The 26,443-nt window shown below is 29.2% G+C and overlaps 1 protein-coding gene across 5 annotated transcripts in view; it reads right to left on the minus strand.

Moving 5' to 3' along the window:
* Nucleotides 1-18,505: 18,505 nt before the first annotated feature.
* osa (trithorax group protein osa) overlaps nucleotides 18,506-26,443 on the minus strand; it is a 532,978-nt gene continuing 525,040 nt past the window's right edge. For 4 of the 5 annotated variants that reach the window (XM_075370470.1, XM_075370468.1, XM_075370467.1 and 1 more), the window contains 2 exons: nucleotides 24,277-25,417; nucleotides 18,507-22,085 (listed from right to left, as the gene is read on the minus strand). In XM_075370470.1, coding sequence (XP_075226585.1) covers nucleotides 21,699-22,085; nucleotides 24,277-25,417 — 1,528 coding nt within the window. In that variant the 3' untranslated portion in view covers nucleotides 18,507-21,698. Of the gene's footprint in view, nucleotides 22,086-24,276; nucleotides 25,418-26,443 lie in introns of all 5 variants that reach the window. The other variant, XM_075370466.1, reaches the window with a different exon arrangement.

Genomic DNA, 26,443 nt, shown 5'->3' on the forward strand with positions numbered 1-26,443 from the left:
CTATGAATAAAAACAATTTACAAGAGATGTAATATGTACGAACTTATGTTTTGATTAAAATATGAAAAGGAATGCGGATAAATGTAAAGTAATTACTTTAGGCATGATCTAGTGCTATCAGTAGTAGCCTATAGTAATATACAGAGTGTTTCTAAATTGGTGAGCTGGCTATACTTTTTCGGATTCTACTTGTAAAACTAAACAAAAAATATCCTTAAGAAAAAATGGCAATTTCTCCTTCGTTTTCCCACTGTCCTCCATTTTGTTATTTTTTTAAAAATATTTACATCTCAAGTTCGGATAAACGAATCATATATAATGTTTGGTAAGCGTCTTGGTAATAAAGTTTTAAAATTAGAAAAAAATCAAATCTTAAATACCTTCGCAAATTACAAAATGGCGGTCATGTTTATTTTTCAATCCGTTATATCTGTATAAATATTAGCTTTATGAAAATTTATGTTACTTGTTAAAATATTAAGCCTCTTATTTTGAAAAAAATTAGATTTTATTTTTTTAAATCGGTTGACAAATAGTCGAGTTACGGCAGAAAATTGATGTTGTAATTATGTATCATAGTTATTAGGTCTATTATTGTTACTTATTCTGAAACTGATTTACAATACTAGAATTAACAATAAATAAAAACAATTAATATATTTAATCGAATTGAACGTAAAGTAGAGAACATGAAAACAGATGCAAAATTACATCAATTTTCTGCCAGAAATTGGTGTAATTCGGCTAATTTGTTAACCGAATTTAAAAAATAAAATGTCATTTGGTTCAAAATAAAAAGCTTAATATTTTAGCAAATAACATATTTTTATAAAACTAATATTTATGGAGATAAAACAGGTTGGAAGATAAACAGGGCAGCTATTTCGTAATTTGCTAAGGTATCTAAGTCCTGATTATTTGCTAATTTTAAAACTTTATTACCAAGACGCTTACCAAACATTAATATGATTCGTCTATCCGAACTTGAGATATAAATTTTTATATAAAAATAACAAAATGACGGACATTGGGAGAACGAAAAAGAAATTGCCATTTTTCCTAAGGATATTTTTTTACAAGTAGAATCCGAAAAAGTATCGCCAGCCCATTATTTTAGAAACACTCTGTATATATATATATATATTATTAGCATCAAATCTGTAGACTAATTTTCATGTAAAAATATTTCAAATGAGAATACTTAAAGCTACGTACCAGTATTTTAAAACAACCTAATACTAAATAATGATGGTGATAAAAAATCTTTAAACATAATTATATATTTCATTAAAAAAAAAACATAAATTTAGTCACCAAAAAGAATCTTCTCCCTCTTCAAAATAAGAAAGTAATCGTTAAAATTGACGCATTTTATTATAACTAAAATTTGAACGTACAAAAAACTAAATTACAAAATGGTCGCACATTTTTTGAAGTCAGTTAATTATTGATGAAGATGTGCTGAGCAAGATCGATTAAGCAAAAATCAAACTTGGTACCTCTAACTACATCAGATAATATATTAATTATTTGTCTTGAAGAGGCAAATATCTCGCAAAACAATGAGAGAATTCGGTTTGAATAGTTTGAATAGAAAAACAAACTTAATTTTTTTTTTTAACTTCCGGACCACCTTTAAGTATTACTTTAGAGGATGAGCTGAATGACAATTTTTGTAACGTGTGAAAATGCCATGCCTAACCGCGATTCGAACCCGGGACCTCCGGATGAAAAGCCGAGACGCTACCACTCGCGCCATGGAGGCCGGCACATGACTTCCTTGTACACCTATTATATTACATATACACCTTTTTTTTTTTTTTAATGAAAAGGACATTAAATTCTATTTAATTTTTTCTTTTTATTATTATTGAATTATTTATTAATTACTGTAAAAATTTTTTTACAATCAGAGGTTAATAATTATTAATAAATCAATGTATTTAAATAAAAAAATTAAAAAAAAGAGATGAAGAAAAAAGGATTTTTTCTTCCAAAGATCCAAATATTTCATTAATTAAAATTTAAATTGGCTATAACTCTAGAACTAATGAAAATAAGTACCACTTATGACATATCGTTGAAAAACTCTCAATGAGGGCTTATTACTCAATTAGGGTTAACAAGAAGTCCAAAATTCAAATTTAAGGGGATTTTGGTTTTTTGGACATTTTTGGTCCAGTCGATAGCAATCAAAAGGGGAGGTGAACAACTAGATGTTACAACAGTCCTAAATCCAAAATTTCACCATCCTATGACTAATCGTTTTAGAGTTATGCGAGAGATACATACGTATAGATGCCACGCCGGAACTAGTCAAAAAGGATTCAGAAATGGTCAAAATGGGTATTTCCGTTGAAATCTGAAAACCGAAATTTTTCGCGATCGCAATATATCCTTTATTTCATACAAGGAAGTAAAAACAACTTAATCCTTCACCTTCAAATCTATTACATGTCTTCCTAAGGAAAAAATAGCAATTTGATTTTAAATTTAAAAATAATCAATTATGAAATAAATATAAAATACTGCACATTTCTGTACGTTCAAAATACATTTTACACTGAAAGTATTAAATCAAATTAGAAATTTGGAATAATTATAAAATTTTTCCTTTGTAAGTAATAAGCTTAAGATATTAAATATTCAATATAATCTATAATAAATGAGCTAGGAAAATACTTCAATTTAGTGAAAGATCATATCGTATCTGCAAGTAAGATATTACATGAAATTAAAAGTAATACCTTTAATTTACACCTGCAGTTAATTTAATTAATTAAAATGAATAAAGAATAACTACATATACATTAAAGCAAAGTGTGTGTGTGTGTATGTATGTATGTGTGTGTATGTGTTTTATGAAGTATAAACAGTAAGTAATTTAAACAAAATTTTATTAATTCAATGAAAAAACAGCTTCACTAAAAAGAAAAGAAATAAGAATTAAACAGCAACCTTTAATTATGAACCATTAGTAAATGTAAATTTACTTATTAAGCCAGTGGTTTCCAAACTTTTCCGAGTCGCGGCGCTCTTTTTCAATTAAAATTTTCTATGGCGCCCTACCCTAAGTAAAAGTATTTCTACTCGTAGAAATACAACTCGTATTTTTACGAGTTTATAAAACAAAAAAAAATTTTTTTTTTAATAAAAATGAATAAAACTCGTGTATCTTCATTATTTTTTTTACTTTATTAACATTAAATTAATAATTATAAATATCTCGGTTCAATTAATTATGAAGCTTTTACAGTATTTCACAGCGCCCCTGTGAAGAGGCCGCGGCTCCCCGGGGCGCCGCGGCGCACAGTTTTGGAATCACTGTATACGATAATAATTTCATTAAAAATAATCTGAAAAAATTAATTTATTAATTTGAAAGATAACCTTGGTCTTTTTCCCAATAGGATGAGTCTGGAGCGTCACTGAGCTAACTTCCGGACAAAATGTTACTCCATTTGTGGTTCCTCTATATATATTATAAATTGAGGAACCATTTGTCATAAAGGACAATTCGATTGGCCTTAGCCAGATTTGTTATGTTTTAATGATAATTCATTATCCTTCTCTGACCGTATTCTACTAAAACCGTCACTAGGGCCCGAATTAAAAAAGTTTCTTTATATATCTGAATATCACACGAGTCAACCAATGAAAACTACACATCTGTTCTTATCCTTCTTTCCCATTCTAAGGATGCCGAAACATCCTTTACAACATTAATTTGTTATTTCACATCCCTCTTCATGTTTCTTTAGCGAACGTAACTGCTCTTAGAAAAATCTCAATCGGATTAATAATTTAACACTTTTACAACAGTATTAAAATGTAATGAAATCTGATCATCAGCTACAAATGAATCATTCAATACTTTTTGGAAATGACTAAACATGTTTAGTCATTAACAGATTATTATCAACTGCAACAAATTTTTATATTATTAGCAAAATTTATCAAAAAATTCATTAATTTGAAAAACAAAAGACATTCATTCATTCATTAATTTATTTATTGAATTAATAAATTCATTAATTTATTAATGTTATTTTGATTGAATATTAATATTATATTATTCGTATTATATTATTCGTATTATATTATACGAATAATATAAAAAATAAAAATAATAATTAATAATAATTTTTTTTTATAAAAATTCATTAATTTGAGAGTTGAATTAATGAATTTTATTAACGAGAAGTAAAAAAAAGACCTCAAAATTAGATTTTCAAGTTAAAAATTAAACTAAACAAATTTAATATTGAAATTTTAATTACTTAATAATGTTATTTCTTAAGATTGAATATTATGTTATTCATAAGCTAAGCATCAACAACTACCAATATTTTTCAAGAAACAAAATAAATATCACAGTTCTTAAAATTAATTTAACTTTTTTTTTTTAATTTAAATTACAATGATTATTATTATTATTTAAAATATATCAAATGACGTTATATAAAAATTATAGTTTATTTTGTGTAGCTAAAATCGTCATCACTGTAATAAAATATGATCTCAGTAAAATAAATTAAAATAAAATAAATAAATTTTATTTATCTTTCTTTCAATCACAGTGGAATGAGTTAATAACTTATTTCAAATCATTCTTCTGCGAGTGAATTTTTATATATATATATATAAATAAAACATGAAGAGCAAGTATTCTGTTTAGTAACGTAAGTTATTATTAAGAAAGACTACTTATTTAAAATAACAGTTCTAATTTACTTCAATTTTAACTCTTTTATTAACAGCTTTTCAAAACTCTACTAAATTCCCAATTTGAGACTTATCACGTAAATATTTGGATGGCATTATCCATTAATTTTCTTCAATCAAATTAAACTTTCAATTGAGATTATGATTTAATGAAATTCAAAAAAAAATAATAGTAAATCAGTTTATCAGTAAATTTTGTTTCTATTGTAAAAAAACAAGAAATGAACATCAGTTTCTCCATTGATCGCTCAATGAAAGTAAAATACTCACAAAAATATATGGAAGTTTCTTCATTGTTCACGATTGTCGACAAACCATAAACTAAAGTGCCCGGTAACCGATTCTAACCTACATTGGTTTATTACAATTCAGATGCGCGCGTTGTTACCAGCGCTCCATAGTGGTGAAAAGATGATATAAACACTGTTTGCTACCTTATCGTTTTCCCACTATATTTATTATTTCGCAGTACTGCTGATTAAAAAATAAAACACGTATTATAGTACTCCTCAATACACCTAAATTCGTTATTTCATTTTTAATCACAAAGGTGATGTGTAATTTTCTCATACCATTATTAAAAATAATAACCGATTGAAATTAATGACTAAATAATTAATTTAAAAAAACATGTAGTTAGTACAATCTAGATATTTCCATGGATCTTAACTTTACCAAGCGAAAAAATCATCTTGTTATTGTCAAAACTTACGATAAAAGATGTTTTACTCTAGTTCAAAAAACCTTACAGTCTAAAACGGTGAAGTAAATAAGAACCTTTTTTTTCAATTAGCACTCGTAGTGTTCGTTCGAAACAATTCCTTTCAGAAATTTCATTTGTGTATATTTGTATAAGATAACGAGTTCATAATTTGTTATAGGACAGAAATAACAACCAAACAGAATATTTCAAATAAAAGCCGTTACAATTAGTTTCCCAGCAAGATTGGTGAGCAAGCCTTAACAGGCTTACAGTTAAACGTATCATATACGCTTTTGTTGTACATGTTTTGGGATCAAAATAAACGTGATATTAATGTTCACATTGCAAAAGTGAGCATCACTTGTGTTGATTGTCTACATTCAACACGATCACTACGCTAATAATATTCAATCAGAAGTAATTCAATTTTTGAAACTCGAAGCTCAAACTTGAAAATTGTAATAATATTCTTATTTTAATTTTTGTTTTCGGATTCGATAAAGGGTTCTTTTTAGATATTTATCAACTCTTCTAACATTTTAAGTTTAATTTGATCAAACATTTTGCTGAATAATGAAAATTTGCGTCAGAATAATTTACTGTTCTGTTAGAATTAGGGTATGTGAATAAATTAAATAATAACAGAAATCAATTTTTCCGAAACACCATAATGAGGCTTTCCATTTTCGAAAGATCAAATTTTTTTATTTCGTTCAATTGTTGCTATAATTGATTACCTTTCTCTAATTCTCCTTCAATTACGAAAAGTATTTATAATAAAATCTTAGGACGATCGTCATCATTTTCTTCACACCGAGTACGCCTTTGGCGATAAAAATTGCTGGAATTAAATGCAAAATTTTCGGGTAGCTTGAACAATCGAATTACACTACTTCAAATCTGCATACAAAGTGAAAAATAAGAATGTGAAATATATTGTGTTAGTTTTAATGAGCATCTAGAAAGAAACAAATAGAAGTTGTAGAAAGAAAAAAAAAATTGTAGTACTTACTAAGCAGAAAACAATTTTCTAACAAAATTGATTCTTATGATACTGTGCAAGTCTCCATATCTACATCTTGTGCAGCTTTGTTGTTCAGGGATCCATAGGCAGCTTCTTCTCTTGCTCAGTTAATAAGTGAACCTTAAATAAAAAGCTACTTCTGTTCAATTGTATTTTGTAACTAAACTACAAATATGAAAAAACCAATGCCCTGTTGATCTTTAAAAAATTATATCAAGACAACTACCCAAAAAGCATGTAATGATTACCTTATGTGAGGAAGAAGAAAACAATATATTTTTTGTAGAATTTGATACAGTACATGTAAAGTTTGATTTTTCAGTTTATAAGATCAGTATTTAAATTTGATAATCATAAATTAAATTTATAATTCAGGTTACTATAATATAATGCATACTATTTATAATGCTGTTATATTAAATAAATGACCAGTATATCAATAAAATAATCATAATCATCAATAAATAAGTGACAAGAAAATTAAAAAAAATTCAAACCAGATCACTTCAATAAGAAAAGTAAAATTATTACAAGTAGTAATAGTAGCAGTTAAATCTATTAAAAATGTGGTTGGTTAAAACTTTTTATATTTATTTAACAGTTTTGTACCAGAAACATACCTATACCTCTAGAATAATGCTGTTTGAAATTTAAGAATATGGAGATTGCTATTTTTAGTCATTAGTAATGTATTCAGGATATTTAAAGTATCTTGAGCACTATAGTTTCAATACAATTTTCTTGGCTGATTACAAACAATTTTGATTAATGAATTCAAACTTGTATTTTAAAATTCTATAATGACAATTAGCCTATAAAATATTATCATACTCAATCACCAATTGTATTAACACTCTTAGCGCCACGCCTTCTTTTTCCTGTTTAGCCTCCGGTAACTACCGTTTAGATAATTCTTCAGAGGATGATTGAGTGTAAATGAAGTGTTAGTCTTGTACATTCTCAGTTCGACCATTCCTGAGATGTGTGGTTAATTGAAACCCAACCACCAAAGAACACCGGTATCCACGATCTAGTATTCAAATCCATGTAAAAATATATGGCTTTACTAGGACTTGAACGCTGTAACTCTCGACTTCCAAATCAGCTGATTTGGGAAGACGCGTTAACCACTAGACCAACCCGATGGCTTCTTAGCGCCACGCCTAAATCAGTAAAACTTCACCCCAGACCAGACATTTTTATTTATTTATTAAGACCATTATGTGTGCATCAAAATTATACACGTGGCTGTTCTGACATTGCTAAAAATGTATCAGATTGATACACATGGCGCTAAAAGTGTTAATGCACAATAAATTATCCATAATATATTTTTATTAAAAAAAAAAAATTCCTTAGAATAAAAAATTGTTAAGAAAACCTTTGTATAACTACCATTAACATCCATATATTCCTTGTACACACTCATATAACTACAATTCAAAGCATAATCTAGAATTACATAAGTCTTAAAGCACGGATTAACACAAATACAATTAAGGCTGTGAACTATTAACTTTTATTAATTTCATAATTAGCTATTAAACTGTGTAACTATGGATTTTTTTTACAGCTAAATGCCAAAAAGTTACAATTGAACCAGTTTTTAACTTTTCATACTTCATTATTAGTGCTTCCTTCTACTAAGCGATAGCTGTATCATCAGCAAAACAATAAATATTTGCATATCATTCATATATGTTTGTTTTCTCCAACCAGTTTTTCAGCTATTGCTGGATCTGGGTGTGTGTATAGACAAATGCAATTACCGCTACCGGCTGGCCAGGCTTGACATAGTTATGGTTATGGTTCAAGTGAATAGCATTCCCTATGCAGATAAAATATTGAATTGTTTTTCATAGTTCATTGTTACTATTCTTCCTATTCAGCATTACTCATCAAGATATTCTTGAATAAACACATGATTTTAATCCATGTAAAATTTAATAATAACATACTTTTTGAGCGTATTTCATTCTTCAGAAAGAAATGAAGCTAAAATTTTTTTGGGTAGTCTTCTCAAGTATGTTGTTCAAACCTTATAATTTTTTTTTATTTTAAGAATAAATATTTTTTGGTAATTTAAATTAGTCATGAAAAATCTAATACTTTTTCAGATTACTTGTTTGCATTTCAAGTTTTTTCATAATTTAAAGATTATATCAATTTCTGTTTTTATACTTGTCCCTGTATCTTATGTCTGTTGAATGTACAGCACTTGTTTAAAAGTCAACAGTCGAATTTGCTTTCCTTGATTAATGATGTTCACCTTATTGCGAACAGAACACAGGTTATCGCTTGTAGATGCTGAGTATCACCCATATTTCTGAGCTTGGCGCTCTGATGTGTATGCAACATTCATATTAATGTATATTCAGCTTAATGAAAAAAGAAGTGGAAACTCAATTTGCTTAGAGCCCCCCCCCCCCAACCACAGGCACCGGTGCTAGAAATCCTAGTAAATGGTTGTCATTCTCATAATTTGTGACTTGCATCAGGTTGCCTGCAACTGTTATACACATAATAATACTGTATCACAAATTTAATGTAATCATTTACTTTTAAAAATATTCTGGAATATTTCATCATATTTAGATTATTAAAAGTAACTATGGATAAGAAAATGACAATTTATTAAATCTCTTTTCATTTATGTACTCTAAACAACCGCTAGTCAATAAATGAGCATATTGCTTAGAAAAACAATATCAGCATGTAAACTGATCAGAAAACACTAATGAGTAAACTGGGTAACACAAAACCATCAGTTCTGACTTCTACGTTTTTAAGTTGTCATCCTCTTGACATTAATATACAGCGAGAAATAAACACCCGAGTTTTCAAAACAGATACAGAAAATAAGATGATGATAAGTGAATGGAGTTTCATTTTAAAACTTTACAATCTGTAACAGCCTGAAAATTATCAGCAATCTGAAAACAATTTTATTCTATTCCCTAGTGATGAAGAACTTAGTACAGGACCAGTCAAGAGTTTAGCTTAAATCTAATCCTAAACTAAATATTATATTTATTTACTACATATTTATTTATTCATTTAAAAATTGTTTAATTTCATATTTACCATTAAAATCTGTCTGCCTACGACTGATTTCTGATTTGTAATACATAATGAAGAGGCAATCCACAAATTGCAGATTTTTAAAAGACTGCCTGTAGATTTCATATTTTCTTATTCTTACAATACAGAGTGTCCAGGCTGTTATCCAAAAGTAAAACCATATATACAAACTTTACACCCATGTCTTTTTTTCAGGTACAAATAAACTTCTTACTGTAGTCACTTGCATTCAGGAATGCTGTATGTGGTTCTTCAAAGAAGGTACTTCACGGTGCTGTCTAGATTTAAATAAGTATAAAAATATAAATAATTTTATTTTGAGATTTTTTTATGTACAGGTTGCATCAGTATTAATATAATACTTACTGTGTTGAAAGAATTGGTCAACTAAACAACCACACCATACTTAATTACTGTCATCAAACCTCTGCTTACATACACTTAAGATAGTAGTAGTAATTGTGATGAATATCATATGGCTAGATACATCTTGAGTATCAGTTTATTTCTATTCATACATGGTGACATAGAGGTCTAGAGAGGCATATATTAATTAAAGTATAGTATAAATTAAAAATGTGTTACAAATCAAATTATATAAAAAAAATTTACACAAGATCTGAACTGGACCTCAGTATTAATGAAGTGCCTTAAGATGAAGATGAGCCTTTGTAATTAACAAAAACGAATTATCTTAAACAACTATAAATATGTTACGAGACCTGTGCAATTATATGCTGTTACAATAACTTGAGTTGGAATTTCTCACGATAGTACATTTTTACATCAACTAACTATTTTAATTATAAGTAAATCATCAAAGCCTTTTGATTTAGGTATAGTCATTTTTTGAAAATATTCTCTGCTTATTGATTTTCATGAGAAAATTTTACTTTTAAAAATATTGCAATAGGAAAGTTCCTATAGAAAGCTTATAAAAAAGTATTGTAACTGTTCTCATTTAGTCATATAAAAATTATAAGTTCTAATTTTTTTTATAAACTTATCAACAAAATCTTCTTAAATTATATTTTTTTTAAACTGAGAATACAAAACTGCTATCGGTTCAATAACAAAAGCTCATGAGTATATAAGAAGAACTTTTGTATAAAAAAGTAGTTATAAATGGGTCAGTAAGTTTGATGTACAATGAGATAATTGAAGAAAAAAATCCTTGCTAATATTAGAACCAGGAGTAAAAAAGTTGGCTTTTGAACACTATAAAATCAACTTTTTTGTATCGAGAAAAAAATTGATACAGTTCATCTTATCTGCCATGATTAAAACAGAATTATTCATAAACACATCGAATAATGACACTAAACACAACTGGATGTGGATACACTTCATTTTTATATAATTTTTTCAAAATTATAAAGTAGAATGCAATAAAAAAATTTTGAATAATTCCAAATGAAATAAAAATCAATCTTATAAAAATCAATATTTGCCATTATAAATTTTAATTGAAATGTAATTACATACGATTAGCATTGCATGCACATACTTCAGTCGTAGAAAATGTGTTCCATTGATAAAACAGGTTTGGGCTTCAACATTTTTAAACAATCAAAACAGATACTCATGTTCCTAACTAAACTTTAATGATGCTTATAATTCATATCATTCAAACATATACTGTAAAACTTTAAATAATTACAAACATACAATTTTACACAAAAATTATAATTCCTTGACAGCATCACAAGCTGTCTCTAATTGTTATAATACAGGATTAAAAAGGAAATATTAAAGTCAGATAAAAGAAAAGTCTAGAATGGATTTCATACTGTTTAATAAGTTACTAGTTATTGCCAAATGATAATTATACATAGTGTAAGTAAAGTTTTAGTAGTTTCTTGTAACCCTCGTCTGAAATTTGAAGATCAGTACTGTGTTTAGATTTATTTATAAGATACTAATAATGTATGGTAGTGGTGTTGCATTACTCAGAATATATTAAATCATAAGATTAAGCAGGGTTCCTATCGAATTTTAAGATTCATTTTCCCTGACAAATTTAGTAAAAATGTCATGACTTTCATAATGTTATGCTACTGCATTGTAATGTTTTACTCTGCAAAATATATACACATTTTATTTCTTTAGGAATTCGTTCTTACAATGGTGTATAGCTTGATTGACATTTTTTTGATTTGTCAATAAATTTCTTTACATCACCCAAAATTAGCAAGGCTTGTTTTGAGCATTTCACATTATCTAATCATCTAGTCGTGTAGTATTTTAAAAAAAAATTATTGTGATTGAGGTAAATGCAGCATACCATGCTAGGCTACCATTAAACAAATAGTAAAGATCTCTTAAAAAGGTATGAGTATTCCATTTGTCAGATTCAATCCCTGTTTTCGTGGCTCCATTTACAACATCTAAACCGCAAACACAAATATTTACCAAATGCTTTCCTTCAGGGCATTCCTCTATCAGCTAATCACTGAACATTTTTAAAATACTTAAATTCAAATTTGGTACATCCACCAATATTTGTATTATTTTATTTTTATCTAGAGGAGAGATACCTTCTATGAAACCATTGAGAAAATGTTAATAAGTGGACTTACCCAAAAATATATTGTTATAATACTTTGTTTGTATTTCATTTATTTCTGTATCAAAAAATTGCAACAGATAGGTCCATTTGACCTTTGTGAACAATTCTATTTAATGCTTCAACAAAATCAAAGTATACCACGTAATTAACACAAGAAGACTGCTGATTTTACAGAATGCCATCAAAGTATGGTGCAAAGCCATGATTGATGACAACAGCATTTAGTAGCTCTAAGCTGGAATTTTGATGTTATACAACAATCATGAAACATAATTTTAAAAGTTGCAGCAATATCTTGACATAATCTTAAGGATAACTTATTTTGTACAACATTGAGAACTCACATAACCTCCACCTTAGAAACAGTGTCTTCATAACAAAAAGAAGTAATTGTGTTGTTATTTTGTGTAAATGATGTCAAGGATTCAAATATATCATTTGCTGCTGAAATGCTATTACTCTGACCACAAGATCCAGGAAAAGAACATACGGATGTATCACAACCACTGTTCTTACAACTGTTGATCAAAGTTTTAGTCTGCTAAGTTGAAGTACCACTGGGAAATAAAATAGTTTTCAGTGAAGTCTGAGAATTACTTATCTTAATTATTTCACTATGCTACAATCCTTTATTGTGCAAAGTCACTGCCTTTTGACCTATACTGTCCAGTCCAAAATGTTTTTTACACACATCACAAAAAGCATGATACTCATCTCTACTTCTTTTAATCGACTGAATTCTGAGTGTAAGTTTATATCTAACCACTGGTCATTAAACAGTCTTTTTAGATGCCATTTAAAAGCAATTTATTACCTAAAATACAATAAAACATTAATTGTGGCTTGAGAGAAATTTCAAGAAAACAGTTAACAACCTTTACATTTTTCAACAGTAACTCTATAAAAATTTAACCAGTGAAAAAATTAACTGTAATTTGCAATATTTCTCCTTTAATATAAAGAAATAATTAGGGAATGTAACTAAGAACTTGACATATTAATGGCTGCTTGATGCACATATCTGCAATGTGATGGGCAATGGGGTCGCCAGGAAAGTACGAGGGCGGTTCGAAAAGTAACCTCCATTTGGCTGTAAATAAAAAACCTGCATAGACAAAAATATTTTACTATGTACAACTTAAAACTACAGCTTTTAACTATTTTCCAACATAGTCGGAATTTAAATTCAAGCATTTATCATAGCATTTCACTAATTTACAAATACCTTCTTCATATAATTCAGCTGCCTGAGTAACTAGCCAACCTTTCATGGCATTTTGAAATTTGTTGTTGTCATTGAAGTGCTGCAACAAAAGCCATTTCTTCTGTGAGTAAAGAGATAAAAATCACTCGGCGCCAAGTATGGGCTGTAAGGCAGATAATCAAAAATTTCCCATTGGAATTGATTCAGATGTTTTTCATGCACTGCGAGAGTGAGCATCGTCATGTAAAAAAAAGTATTGGATGACAGTATATCACGTTAGTTCTGAATGGCTTGCTTAAGTTTCTTCAAAGCTTTACAGTAGACTGCTGAAGTAATTGTCAAACCACGTCCTATAAAATCAACTAGAAAAACTCCCTTGGCACCCCAAAAAACCATAGCCATAATTTTCCTTGCTGACAAAGTTTGGCTTCATGGAGAACTGGTATGGCCCCAGGCCATAGACTGTTTTTTTGTTTCAGCAATCATGTAGACCACCCAAGTCACAATTCTCTTCAAAAAAACCTTCTCCTTCTGTGTCAGTGTGAAAAGATGTCTAAGGCAAAGCCTACTTATTTGGTTCGATGGATCTCTGTGAGGATTTTTGGAACCCACCAAGCATGAACTTCCAGTAGACTAATTTATCGGTGACAATCTTGTACAAAACTGTACAAGAAATTTGCAGGAATTGTTCGGAAAATTCAGAGATGGTGACTCTTGATTTTCACACACTTTTTCGGCAATTTCACTGACAAGATCATCACTCTCAACAGAAGGCCTACCACTCTTCTCTTTTTCATGAATGTTTGTCTTTCTATTTTTTTTAAATCGGACCCAATGCTACACTACAATGTCACTCATAATATTTGGGATTTCATGGAATTTTGGATTTCATGGAATTTTCTATTGCAGCAGTCATGTTTGTATATTATAACAAGCGAATGGGCTTCTGCATGTGGCTCACACTGACACACTGATTCACAAAGTATACCAATGTGTCAATGGCGGCGCCACTAACACTACTACTAGCGCTATGCTACAATGGAGGTTTACTTTCTGAACCACCCTCGTATATCAAATATATTTTAGCATTACTTAAAAAATTCTTTAGTAATAACTAACATTATTAAGCTTAATTCAATAACAAAAATGGAATTCTCTTAAAGTCTTTTGCTAAGATTATATTTCCTGCCTGTGAGAACCATGCTAAGGTCTACACCATTAATTGCTACCATTTGCCATAATTATCATAATAATAAAAGATGAATTTATGAACAACAAAATATATTATATAAAATTTATGTTATCTTCACTCAAAAAATCAGCTTAACTGGATCTCTGATAATAAATAAATTTTTTACTAAGAGGGGACTCGAGCACCTCTTAAATGTTCAAAGATTTGAAATCTTACAAAACCACCTGATTGAAAGTTTACAATACCACCTGAATCAAACTGAAATTTTCAGAAAATTATACAGCTTTGTGGATTTAAATTACTTCTTATCCAAAAATATCAGAATTTAGTTTTCATTCTTCTACTTAAAACATAACAGTTTGCACTTTTTAATGTTTTGAGAAAAGATCAAGAAAATGTATGGGCATGTTTAGTTTGAAATTTCTGCTTCATTTAGTCATTAAATGTATCTGGCTTGAGTACTTCCAACAAAGAGTTTTCTTGTGGAAGCCCATGAACTTATTTGGATTTTTAGTAAAGAGAAGGGGAGAACTATTTCAATTTACCTATATGCTGCTTAATATAAAATTCAATGGCCAGTGCTGCTCCCATCCTGGGTAAAAATACTTTGATCTGAGAAATTGTGGCAAGATAAGCACACACACACTTAGAATGGAATTGAAACATACCTTTGAAGGTTTATTTGTACTGTATCACTTTTTCAGTAGTTAAACCTTTTTGCTTGCCTGTAAACCTTTCATTCCACGATGTTTTATGCTTCAGTGGCTAATTGCTGAAAATATGGAAACATTTGGAGTGCAAACGTTAGTTGCATTGTTAATATTGTTCTGGGTAGTAGTAATGTCTATGAACCTGTCCGAAAACCATAATAACCTATCTGAGCTAAGGTAGTAATCTGGTAGTTGTACAAAGCCCAAGAAGCACTAGATGTTTTTAGATAGTCGTGTAGCTTTTACTTGTGTTGTGATGTGGCTAGTTACTTCCCAATAATAAACATATTCAGTGGCTGCCATTTAATGTGATAACAAAGGACGCTAATTTTTTTAATGACATAACGATAACCGAAGGCACTGTTATATTTTTTAAATTAGACGTATAAAACTTTAAAAAAGCAGTATTTTACTAGTTTATACCAATACAAAACATATATCATGATTGATCAAAAATATATGTACTTGTACATATTAATTTACCAAATCATACCATATTTTGTATTTTGTTGCAATCATAATTTTGAGACTTCATACTTTAATACAAATTAAATAAAAACAGAAGTTAATCTTTGTAGGATATGTTTGGTTTAAAAGTAACACAGGCATACAGGATATCAATTCTATAGCAAATTTTTTGAAAAGTAATACCGTAACAAGTTTGAAAACTGAAGTACATCCATATTAAACATAAATATTGAATATGTAAACAAGGAAATGTACTGCTGCTGAAATATATTTTACAAATTCATTTGTTTGCTGTCTAATTACATTACTAATAAACATCTTCAATTAAAATCTTCAGCTTTCTGCAAGACATACTGAGCGATTCAAAAAGGACTTTAACAGCATATAAAAATTTACTGAGATAACTTAAGATTCGATTGAGTTCTCATTTCAGCAAGTCGAGCATTCCCGCTGCAGCTGTAGCATTAATTTTAAGTCTTAGCTCAAGAAGATCAGCAGGCAAAGGTGGTACATAAACCCAATCTTTAATGAAAACCCACAAGAAAAAATCAATCTGGGGAGCAAAGTGGCCATGGAATTGTACTTCATGACCAATCCACCAACCCGGGAATCAAATATCAAGAAAATCTGACTTATCAATGGTGATGAAGTGGTGCCCTGTCTTGCTGATAGTAATGGCGTCATTACTTTGTTATCATTGTCTAATTGAGGAATTAGAATATTTTGAAGGAAATCTAGATAAACTGTATAATTTATGGTTGCCCTCTGGAAGGGCAGGCCACACAGTCTTTGTTTTTCTTAGGACACAAAAAACATTGACCTTAGGGCAATAACGAATGTGCTGCTAAGTTTCATGAGGGTTTTTGCTACCCCATATTCGACATTTATGGGTGTACACCCTGACAGTGGATGTGAAACGTTCACTCATCACTAAAACTTACATTGTCTAAAAATGTGTAGTTCGCAATTCCATCCATTATTTCCACACAAAACTGCAGCCGAGCAACTTTGTCATCTCTGTAATGTGTTGAACCACAGTTAGTTTGTACGGCTTCAAGTGCAATTGTTTACGTAATACATGCCAAACATTTGTTTGTAGACTGCTAGTCTCACGTGATGCATGTCTAGCTGATCTGATGTCTTTGGACTACGCGCAAAGCTTTCTCTGAGCTGTTCCACAGCAGCTCAACTGTGGGCTTCCTGGCAATTTTGTATGTTTAACAGAACAACCTGTCTCAATGAGGATTTGGTGTCAAAAGTAAATTTTATGCCTACTAGGAGGCTCCCCCTACCATACTTTCTACAAAAACTGTTCAGAACTGTAGTTGCTGACTGCAAATCATGAAACCAAAACACATAGCGAGCATGTTCCACACCAGTAAATGCATCAATTTTTAACAACACTGGTGGCCAAATTTGATACTAATGAACTACACAAGTTAAAACTTGATGTGTTTTACTGTGAAATGAGACCTCAATCAAATCTGTTAAATAAATTTATATATACAATTAAAGTTGCAGTTAAGTGTTTTCTGAATCACTCGGTACTACTGAAGAATTCATAAAGTTTGTTTTATTTCTTTGTTCATTCTTATCAGTAAAATTTCTTCACAAATATCAGCACCATCTTCTCTGTTTCTTAGTCTTCACATTATCTCTACAGTAACATGTTTTTCTATTGCCATACAATCTTCATAATTGTCTTTTGGCATGTACAGAGGATATTTTCTTCCAAACATTCTTCTGCAATTAAACTTTCTCAGTAATACAAAATGATTACAGTACGCAAAATGGTGATTTTTTTTATACAATAGAATACTTTTATGCTATTTAAGTAAATATATGTTATTCATATATATATACTCCAAAATATATTAATATTTGATCAGGCCTTTAAAAAATTTATAAGCAACAGATTTGATAACTAGCCCATGATTACAATAAATGGCAACCACTGTTGTATCATAGATACACAACCAATACATAAGCCAAAGAAAAATTTGCACTAAAAAATTAATCCATCAACTTCTATGTGACAGTGTGGTAGCATCATCTCTGCCTTTCGTCTAAGTTCTGGGTTTGAATCCCAATCAGGAGTGATTTTTTTTCATACTATAAAATTTCCATATCATACGTGAATTTATCACAAAAATAAAACCAATATGTCAGTATTGGATGACAGTGTACAAAAAAAGTACATAGCTAAGGCATATCTGAAATTTGGTTTGGAAATGTCATATTATAAGTAAACAAAAATAACATTTAATGAGTTATAGTTTGTTTTGGTGAAAATTCATTAATGACACAACATTCTAGGTACTTTCACCTGTCAAAAGGTTTGATGGTAACATTCCACACATAAAACCTTAAGGCAGACATTGCTCAAAACTTTAAATATACACAATACCAGTTACTTATCATTTGAAGTAAGACGTAGACTAAATAAGCAAGACACACATTTAAGTTGCAATAAATATCCAATTCCAATATGTCCACGGCCAATGTATTGGTTGTAACTATCATTAAATACTGAATGTATTAAGCAATGTAATGTATATTATATGATATTACACAACTTTCTTGTTCATTTACTCATGGTTTACTGTCGACTGACATTTAACAAAATGATTTATTCTAAAAAGTTACAGTTTTACGATTTTGACTATAAATATAAGGCTGATGTATTAAGCTAAACTGGAAAAAAATAATCAATCATGGCTGTACATCTACACACAACTGCAATGACGTATTTTGTTTAACACAAGATCAATATTTTTTTTTTTTTTTAAATGGATGGCAATTTCTGATAACACTAATTGAAACATTACTTTATTTACTAATTCTTTTTTATGCATACATGGTTTCCATATATAAATTTAATATTTAATATTTTTTTTATATTAATATGTATAAAATTCAATTAATTAATTAGAGAACAGTCTTCACAAGCTGTTAATTCATATATCACCATTATAATAATAATCATCGTCAATCATAATTAAATCTTCATGAAGAATTATATTTAGAATTAAATCATTCTAGAAAGATTGTATACACAATATAAATCATAATATTATTCACAATATCCAGTAGTAGTAGTAGTAGTAGTAGTAGTAGTAGTAGCAATAGTAGTAAATAGTCGCAATAATGATCATAATAATAACAAATAATAAAAAAAATACAGTTCATTATTGTAAACTTAATAATTAATAGTAAATATTCTTAAAAGTATATACAATCTTTTTTCGTTATCTTTTTTTGTTGAAATATATAGATATATTTTTTCAAATTTTATTTCCATAAAGTATATAAAATGTATCATACATGTATACTTTTTATTAAGAAGTAGTAGTAATAAAACATATTTTCACATTTAAGTATAAATAATAACTATTAGATATAATAACCAAACCATCCTAAAGGATAAAGTTTTTTCTCGCCATGAAAAGTTAAAAAATGTTCATCTTTTTGTTTAAGTAAATATATAACTGTGCATATACATACACACATATATATATATATATTTATATTTCATAGGTTTATCTATTTATAATACGGCTGTGTGCAATCAATCTATTTGGTTCATTTTTTTACATACTGACCTAAAAAAAAAATATATGAACAAAGAAAAATATTTATCTTAAAGGGCAAAACAATTTTTATTTACCACATCTAAAATAAATGAAATTTATATTACCTCACAGTAAATAATTTAGGGAGAAAAAAATAAAATAATATATATATTTGTATGTGTAAAACTATTCCACTGTGAAGGTGTCAAATTATATACAATAACCAGTATATACAATTATTATATATATAATATATATAAAAGGGTTCATAACATTACTTTTTAATACTATTAAAAGGAATCAGCTTTTTCTTTCTTTTTTTTTAATTAAAGAATGATGGATGATATTTTGTTAAGAAAATTCCTGGTGAAATTTATATAAGAATACATAATACAATACATCATATAGCGTTTATTAGCAGTATTTATTTTCAATAAGTGCTAAATGCACAAATGTAATAATAATAATCATAATAATAATTCTAACTAAAACATATTATTTATCAACTAAAAAATATTTAACACTTAACTGTCAAATTCTTGTTTGGTATTCTTTACTATTTTTTAAAATTTTTTTGTTTTTTAATATTTTTTTATATTTCAATTATTATACTTTTATCACCAAATTCCCTATTATAAAACCTCCCCTTTTTCTATTAAATAAAATCCAGCAACACTGCATTATTATTATAATAATAATTATCATATTTACTCACTTAAAACTTAATAAATTAAATTAAAAAAATTCTAATACTTTATTATAATTTTACAATATTAATTATAATAATAAACAATGTACAATGATAAAAATTTTTAATAATAAAAATAATTATATTAAAAATAATAAATAAAAAAAAAAATTGATTGCTTCTACATAATATAAATATCAGGTATTATCGGTGTACAAAATTCTACAATATGAAAAAAAGATAAACGAAATTAATTAAATATACACAAATAGTTTCTTTTTGTTTTAAAATTAAATCTTATTAATACAGTTCAATTTATATAATAATACACATTCTTTTAATTATTAACAACAATAAAAATAATTAAATGGTATGAAATTTTAAACCCATCGTATTACTTTAATTAAATATAAATAATACCTGTTAATTAATAAAAGAAAAAAAAGAAAATATTGTTATTGCACTTAAAAGCAGAAAAATTAATAATTACAATAACATGTTATATTATTTCACTAATTTCATTTGTTTTGTCTTATTTTTTTTATTTTTTTTTTATGTAGTAATAATAATAATATTCACATATTTTTTTTGTCTCATTGTAATCATGAATAAAATAATAACAATAAAAAATTCACAGGAACAAAATGAATATAAGGTTCTAAGACTGACTGACTGATAGACATTATAATATATTCCTTTTAATTCGTCTTATTTATTTACATTTATTTTAAATTAATCATACATATATAAAGCATTTATATAATAAGTAAACATATTCCAATTGATGAGAAAAATTTACGAAAATTTATATAGTATAGGAAGAAATAAAAATTGAAGATAAAAATAAAAAACTGAAAAACAAAATCCTAGGTCAATTAAAAAAAAATTCAGTGATAAGTCATTAAAGGAGAGGGTAATTAAAAATTGTTGGTAAATTAATGAAAACACAGAGTATTAAAAAAGAAAAAAAAGAAAAAACAACAAATAATAAATGTCATTATTATTATTAACACACTTAAGTCTCTTTTTTGTTTTGTTTATATAAGCCACCGCACAATCATGTTTTCAATAGACCGAACATACATGCCCATACGCTGATATAAACAACAACAACGGGCCTTTCAAGTTATCGATAAAACTAAATAAATACAAGTACCTAGAAGTTCCATAATTTCCTGGAATTGATCATATATCTTTTTTTATTTTAATATATATATTTATATATTACAATATCATTTCCTATAAGTCAATTTCAATATAGATTAATCTAATGTGTTTTCTTTATATTTTAATAATATTCAGGAAAACTAAAATCACAAGTGTCAAATTGTTCATTATTATTATTATTTTTTAAGTAACTCCATCCAATAAATCAAACAGTATTTCATTAAATCTTCCACACATACAATTATATAGTGCATATACATAATGTATATATATTTATTCATATATATATATATATATCACACTCTGCTGATTATAATCGATGGCTGCTTCTTGTGCACACACAATAATTGTAATGTTCATTTGTTAAACAATGATCCCTTTAAGCCGCTTTGCTCAAAAATTTTTATACACAATTAAATAAATGGCCGATCAGTCTTCTATAACGCTACGAAGAACTCACATACCACTTTATATATATATATATATATATATATATATATATTTATATATTAAAAAAAAACAACAGTACAGTTCGCTGTACATATACACGACAGTCTAAAGTCTAATAATAATAATAATTATAATTATCTACATTCTACGTAGATGAGGGTCTGGAGCAATGAAACAAAACCCTGGATATGAGTGCAGCGACCTGTTGATCTAGGATCTGTGACATTACTAGAGCTAGCAGTCGTTGTTCCTGCTGTAAAAATAGCGGCCGGTTGTCAGGATGTTTTGATAAGTGTAGAAGAGTGCGTGCTGTTCGACGTAACATATCTAAACTGGTTCCCATACAGTCCGGGTTATCACGAAGTGCATTAATACCGTGCTGATTTGCTACTCCAAGAGCGCTAGCTTCAGCCTGCTCTATGAATGCTACCAGTAATGATACACAAGGACTCTGAAGTGCAATTGTACGAGCCATAGCGCTGTCAGCTGCCGCAAGGTAATGCAGTAAATTCACAGCAAATTCTCGAAGCACCTGTAAAAAAATTTTATCATTTCAGTTCAAATACTCTGCATAAAGGTATATAAATTAAAAATATATGTACTCTTAAATAAATTCAGCTGGTACAGTGACCTACCTAAACACAGATGAAAATCATACTAGCATTACCACCAAAATTTAAATAATTTTTACAAAAGCTTAAAAGCATTAAGGCCAACTAGGATGACCAACTTCTACCATGTAGTCTAATGCAAATATTGTAATTTATTTCTCTGTACAGTACCATTCACATCAAATGCTAAAAAACATAACAGTATAATTTTATACTGTTATGAAAATATCAATGATAAACCCTTTGATGAAAATCCAAAGATTTCCAAAAGAAAATTATAATAAAATATGATTTTTTGATGTTCACAAAATTAATTTAAAAATGACAACCGCTATATGTTGCCACTTTCTCCTTGTTTTAAGAATAAATTATTATGTGTCTCAATATATTACAGAATGGGTAAATCACAAAGTATACATGAAGGATAATAATAAACTATACAGTCCTCCTCAATATACAACCTGTATATAAGAGAATAAAATGCATAAACACTACCTCCTGTTACTTTAATTAAGGAATTAAATAAATTTGAATCATAGAAACTTCGCATAATTTTGTACACATAAAATTCATTTTCAATATTACCAAATATATATATATAAAGCAATATTGTTTCAGAGTAAGTCGAAACAAAATCTAGCAGAGGTCTATGCAGTTTTAAAATATCAAGCTAACTAATAATAGACTGACAGCACTGTATCAGTCAGTATAGTTAGTGCTCTAGAACTACTGCAATACCATTACTACTTATTACAAATCGCTTTATAATGAAATATAATTGCTACATAAAATGTACTTATAGTTTTAGCAGATTTCACTTTTAATCACGTCCTCATCATATCTTTTTCATTCTTTTAATTTCAAAATATTTTAGTCTCTTAATCAAAACAACCAATAAAGTTTACACATTTTTACTTTAATATTAATGCTTTTAAAAAAAAAAAGATCATTACAACACACCGTAAATCATAAAGAAATAACATAAATTATTCAAACAAATTAGTTACTCACCAATTCTACAGCAGGATGCCCTTTACACTTTCTAAATTCTTAATTGTATACTATATTTACCAAAATGTTCTGATTTTGTTACAGTATACACAGCAACATCATGCGTGGTTTAAATTTCTATGAATTAGGCATGTAAGTTGTGTTCATTGAAAATGGCAGATGTAAGAAACAGAATATGTACATTAAATTTGTTTGAAAGTGCAAAAAGCCACAGTCAAAACCCACAATGTGCTTAAATAACATTAGGTACATCTGAATGTTCTACAGATACAAAAGTAGGTAACTGACAGCTCTCATTGGGCAGAGTTTTTAGAACTCCAAAATTAAGGCATTTTTCAAAGTTTCTATTGCTGGATTTTACTTGCCTTGCCTTGCCTTTTTTTCTTCTAGATAATAAAATTGGACAAGATTTTTTAACTACTGACACCACCTAGACTGTGTAGAAACTACAAGGTAAAAAAATAAATTTAATTTGTGCATTAAAAAAATAGAAGATGCACTCAAATTTTCTAGAATTCTGACAGCACCTCTAAGGTGATAGTATATTGAATAAAACCTTATATAATAAACAAGAAATTACAAAAAAAGTTTTTATATAATATTTGGGTGTAGTCATGTATCCTCAGATGTGATTCATAAACAAATAATTTTACTTACTTAATGTTTCTGGACAGCATTACACAAAAATTGAAATATAAAATCTAAAAGGAAGAGAAAAGAAATGGTCGTCACAAAGAAACATTCAAGTGAAAAATTATATACAGAAACCGCTAAAGAATAGAGAAGCAGTCAGGGCATACTGCGGAGGAATAGTTTAGTCATTAATAAAATAAAATTTATAGGACGGTAAACATTTTTTTCCAATTATGACAATATATATATATATATATTCATTTGCTTTCTTAAAAATTAAAAAAAATTTCATTCATATAACAAATAAATAAGCTATTCAGGGTGATATACATTCAATAAATTATGTATGGAAAATATCCAGCAAATGAATATTATGTTTATGAAAGGTTTGACATAAAAGGTTTATACCCCCAATGGCTGTAAAAAATATAATACAAGGCAATCAAAAGTAAGAAAAATAGAACTTACTTGTTCTTCACTGCGACACAGAAGTCTTGTAAGAACAGCACATAGCCGCTCAAGCCTAGAATATGGAGGTGTTGCTATAACTAAGTCGACATTAGCATCTGTCACACAAAGCTTGGTTAGTGCTTCTAAAGCCAGCCTCTGGGGAGATAACATAGATGACGGTCCAACTGTTGGAAAAGGATCCTGTCCCTGGGCTGCAGGGCAGACTGCCCAGTGTAAAAGGCCGTCTAACAATGGTCGAGAAATATCCTCTGAGCAGGGCTCCAAATCAACATATCCAGCGATATTTGCAGCACAGACAAGCGCATTTTCACGTAAATGATGAAGAAATTCCCACCACCATTCGCCATCGCCTTGTAAAGAAGAACAGCAATCGCCAAAATCAGCATCTTCCTCTCTGTCATAATTCCTTTGCTTTTGTGTTCGCAACGGATGCTCATGATGCATCAATAACAGTTTCCCCAATAGACCTAGGAATGTCATGTTTTTAGCAAATTCATGCTCATTCCCAGGCACAAAAGTGAGGTTCCGTAATATATTTGATAGACATATACATCTTCTAGCGATCGCATCCTGACTTTCCGTCACTAATGACAAGCTTGCCTCATCTCTTGAATAACATTCATCCTCATAATCAGACACTTTCCTCCTCTTCAACGTCCCTGCTGGATCTCTTATACGATCGGCAAGTGGATTCGATTCTGGTTCTTCTTTTTTCACTTCAGGTTCTTTTTTAATTTCACCTTCCTCTTTCTTAATTCGCGTACACACTTCACTAATTATGGGTTTATTATTATTATTAGTCCTGTTATCACTTGTTGATTCCTTCTTTTTAGGTTCCTTATCTTCCAAAACACGCACAAACGGCACAATCCCAAAATCACCACGGAAGCACGGCACAATATACTTGGTAAAGTCCTGGTCACATCCTTCCTCCACGATATCTTCTGTATCCCAGGATCGCCGTGTATCCAGCACAAATATATCTTCTTGAGCCGGCACAACCGAAACAGGTATGCCCCGACGCGTCCGAAGCGTGTGGTCTGGGCCCTTTAAAAATGTGACTCTATCCCGTGGATCGGGTGGCTTCTCCACACAGCCCAAATCAACATCTTTCTCTTCTACAATAGGTCTCTCATACCTAGAAAACAAGAAAAGCAATTGTATTCAATGAAAAAATTTCTAAATATGTTATGCCAAGTAATATAAGCTGATGAACAGTTAAAATTGTACTTAGAGAAATAAAATGAAATGTTTGACTTAATTTTATTAAAAACAATGTAACAAAGGTACCGAATATTTATTCATGTTACCTACAATTATACAACATGAATTTAAATTACTGATCATGAAGTCTTTAATTGGCTTTTTGTTTATCAAACATAATACAGGTGATTCAAAGAAATGAGAAATTTTGAAAGTTGTGTTGGTAGCCGTGGGCGATTGGTACCACTTGATAAGTGGCACCAGCCTCTCTAGCCTAACCTGCCATTTAGTTTTCATGGATCCTTGGAGTGGTGCGCAACGTGCATTTGCTACCAAAGCGTTTTACAAAAACAATGACAGTGTGGAGCGCATAGAGAATTTTTCCGTCATTTTAATCTGGGACGGTACGACCGTGTTCCATCAGCACATGCAATTAAAACATGGATATCTAATTTTGAGGAAACTGGTTCGGCAATGAAAAAGAAACCTCCAGGCCGTGAGCGAACCGTCCGTACACCACAGAATGTTCAAGCTTTACAAGATCACACGAAGTCCACATCGGTCAATCCGTCGTCGTCTCTCAGCATCTTTACAATTGCATAGTTCAAGTGTTCGAATAATGTTAGTGAAGGACTTGCATTACCATCCATACAAGTTGCAGATCGTCCAGGAACTGAAACCGAACGATGCAGTTGTGCGAGCACAATTCTGTAATGTAATGCTTCAGTAGATAAATGATAACGAAGAGTTTGTTCACGAACTGTGGATGTTAGACGAAGCGCATTTTCACCTCAGTGGATTTGTTAACAAGCAAAATTTCAGATACTGGACACAAGAAAATCTTACGCAGCTACACCAGCGTCCGATGCACAGCCAGAAAGTGACTGTGTGGTGTGCTATGTCATCTTACAGTGACGTCGGCTTGTTACGTAGCCATGCTTGAAACCTTTGTTGTGAAACA

This window comes from Lycorma delicatula, chromosome 7 (assembly GCF_047948215.1).
Source record: "Lycorma delicatula isolate Av1 chromosome 7, ASM4794821v1, whole genome shotgun sequence".
In the NCBI taxonomy this organism is placed as follows: Eukaryota; Metazoa; Arthropoda; class Insecta; order Hemiptera; family Fulgoridae; genus Lycorma; species Lycorma delicatula.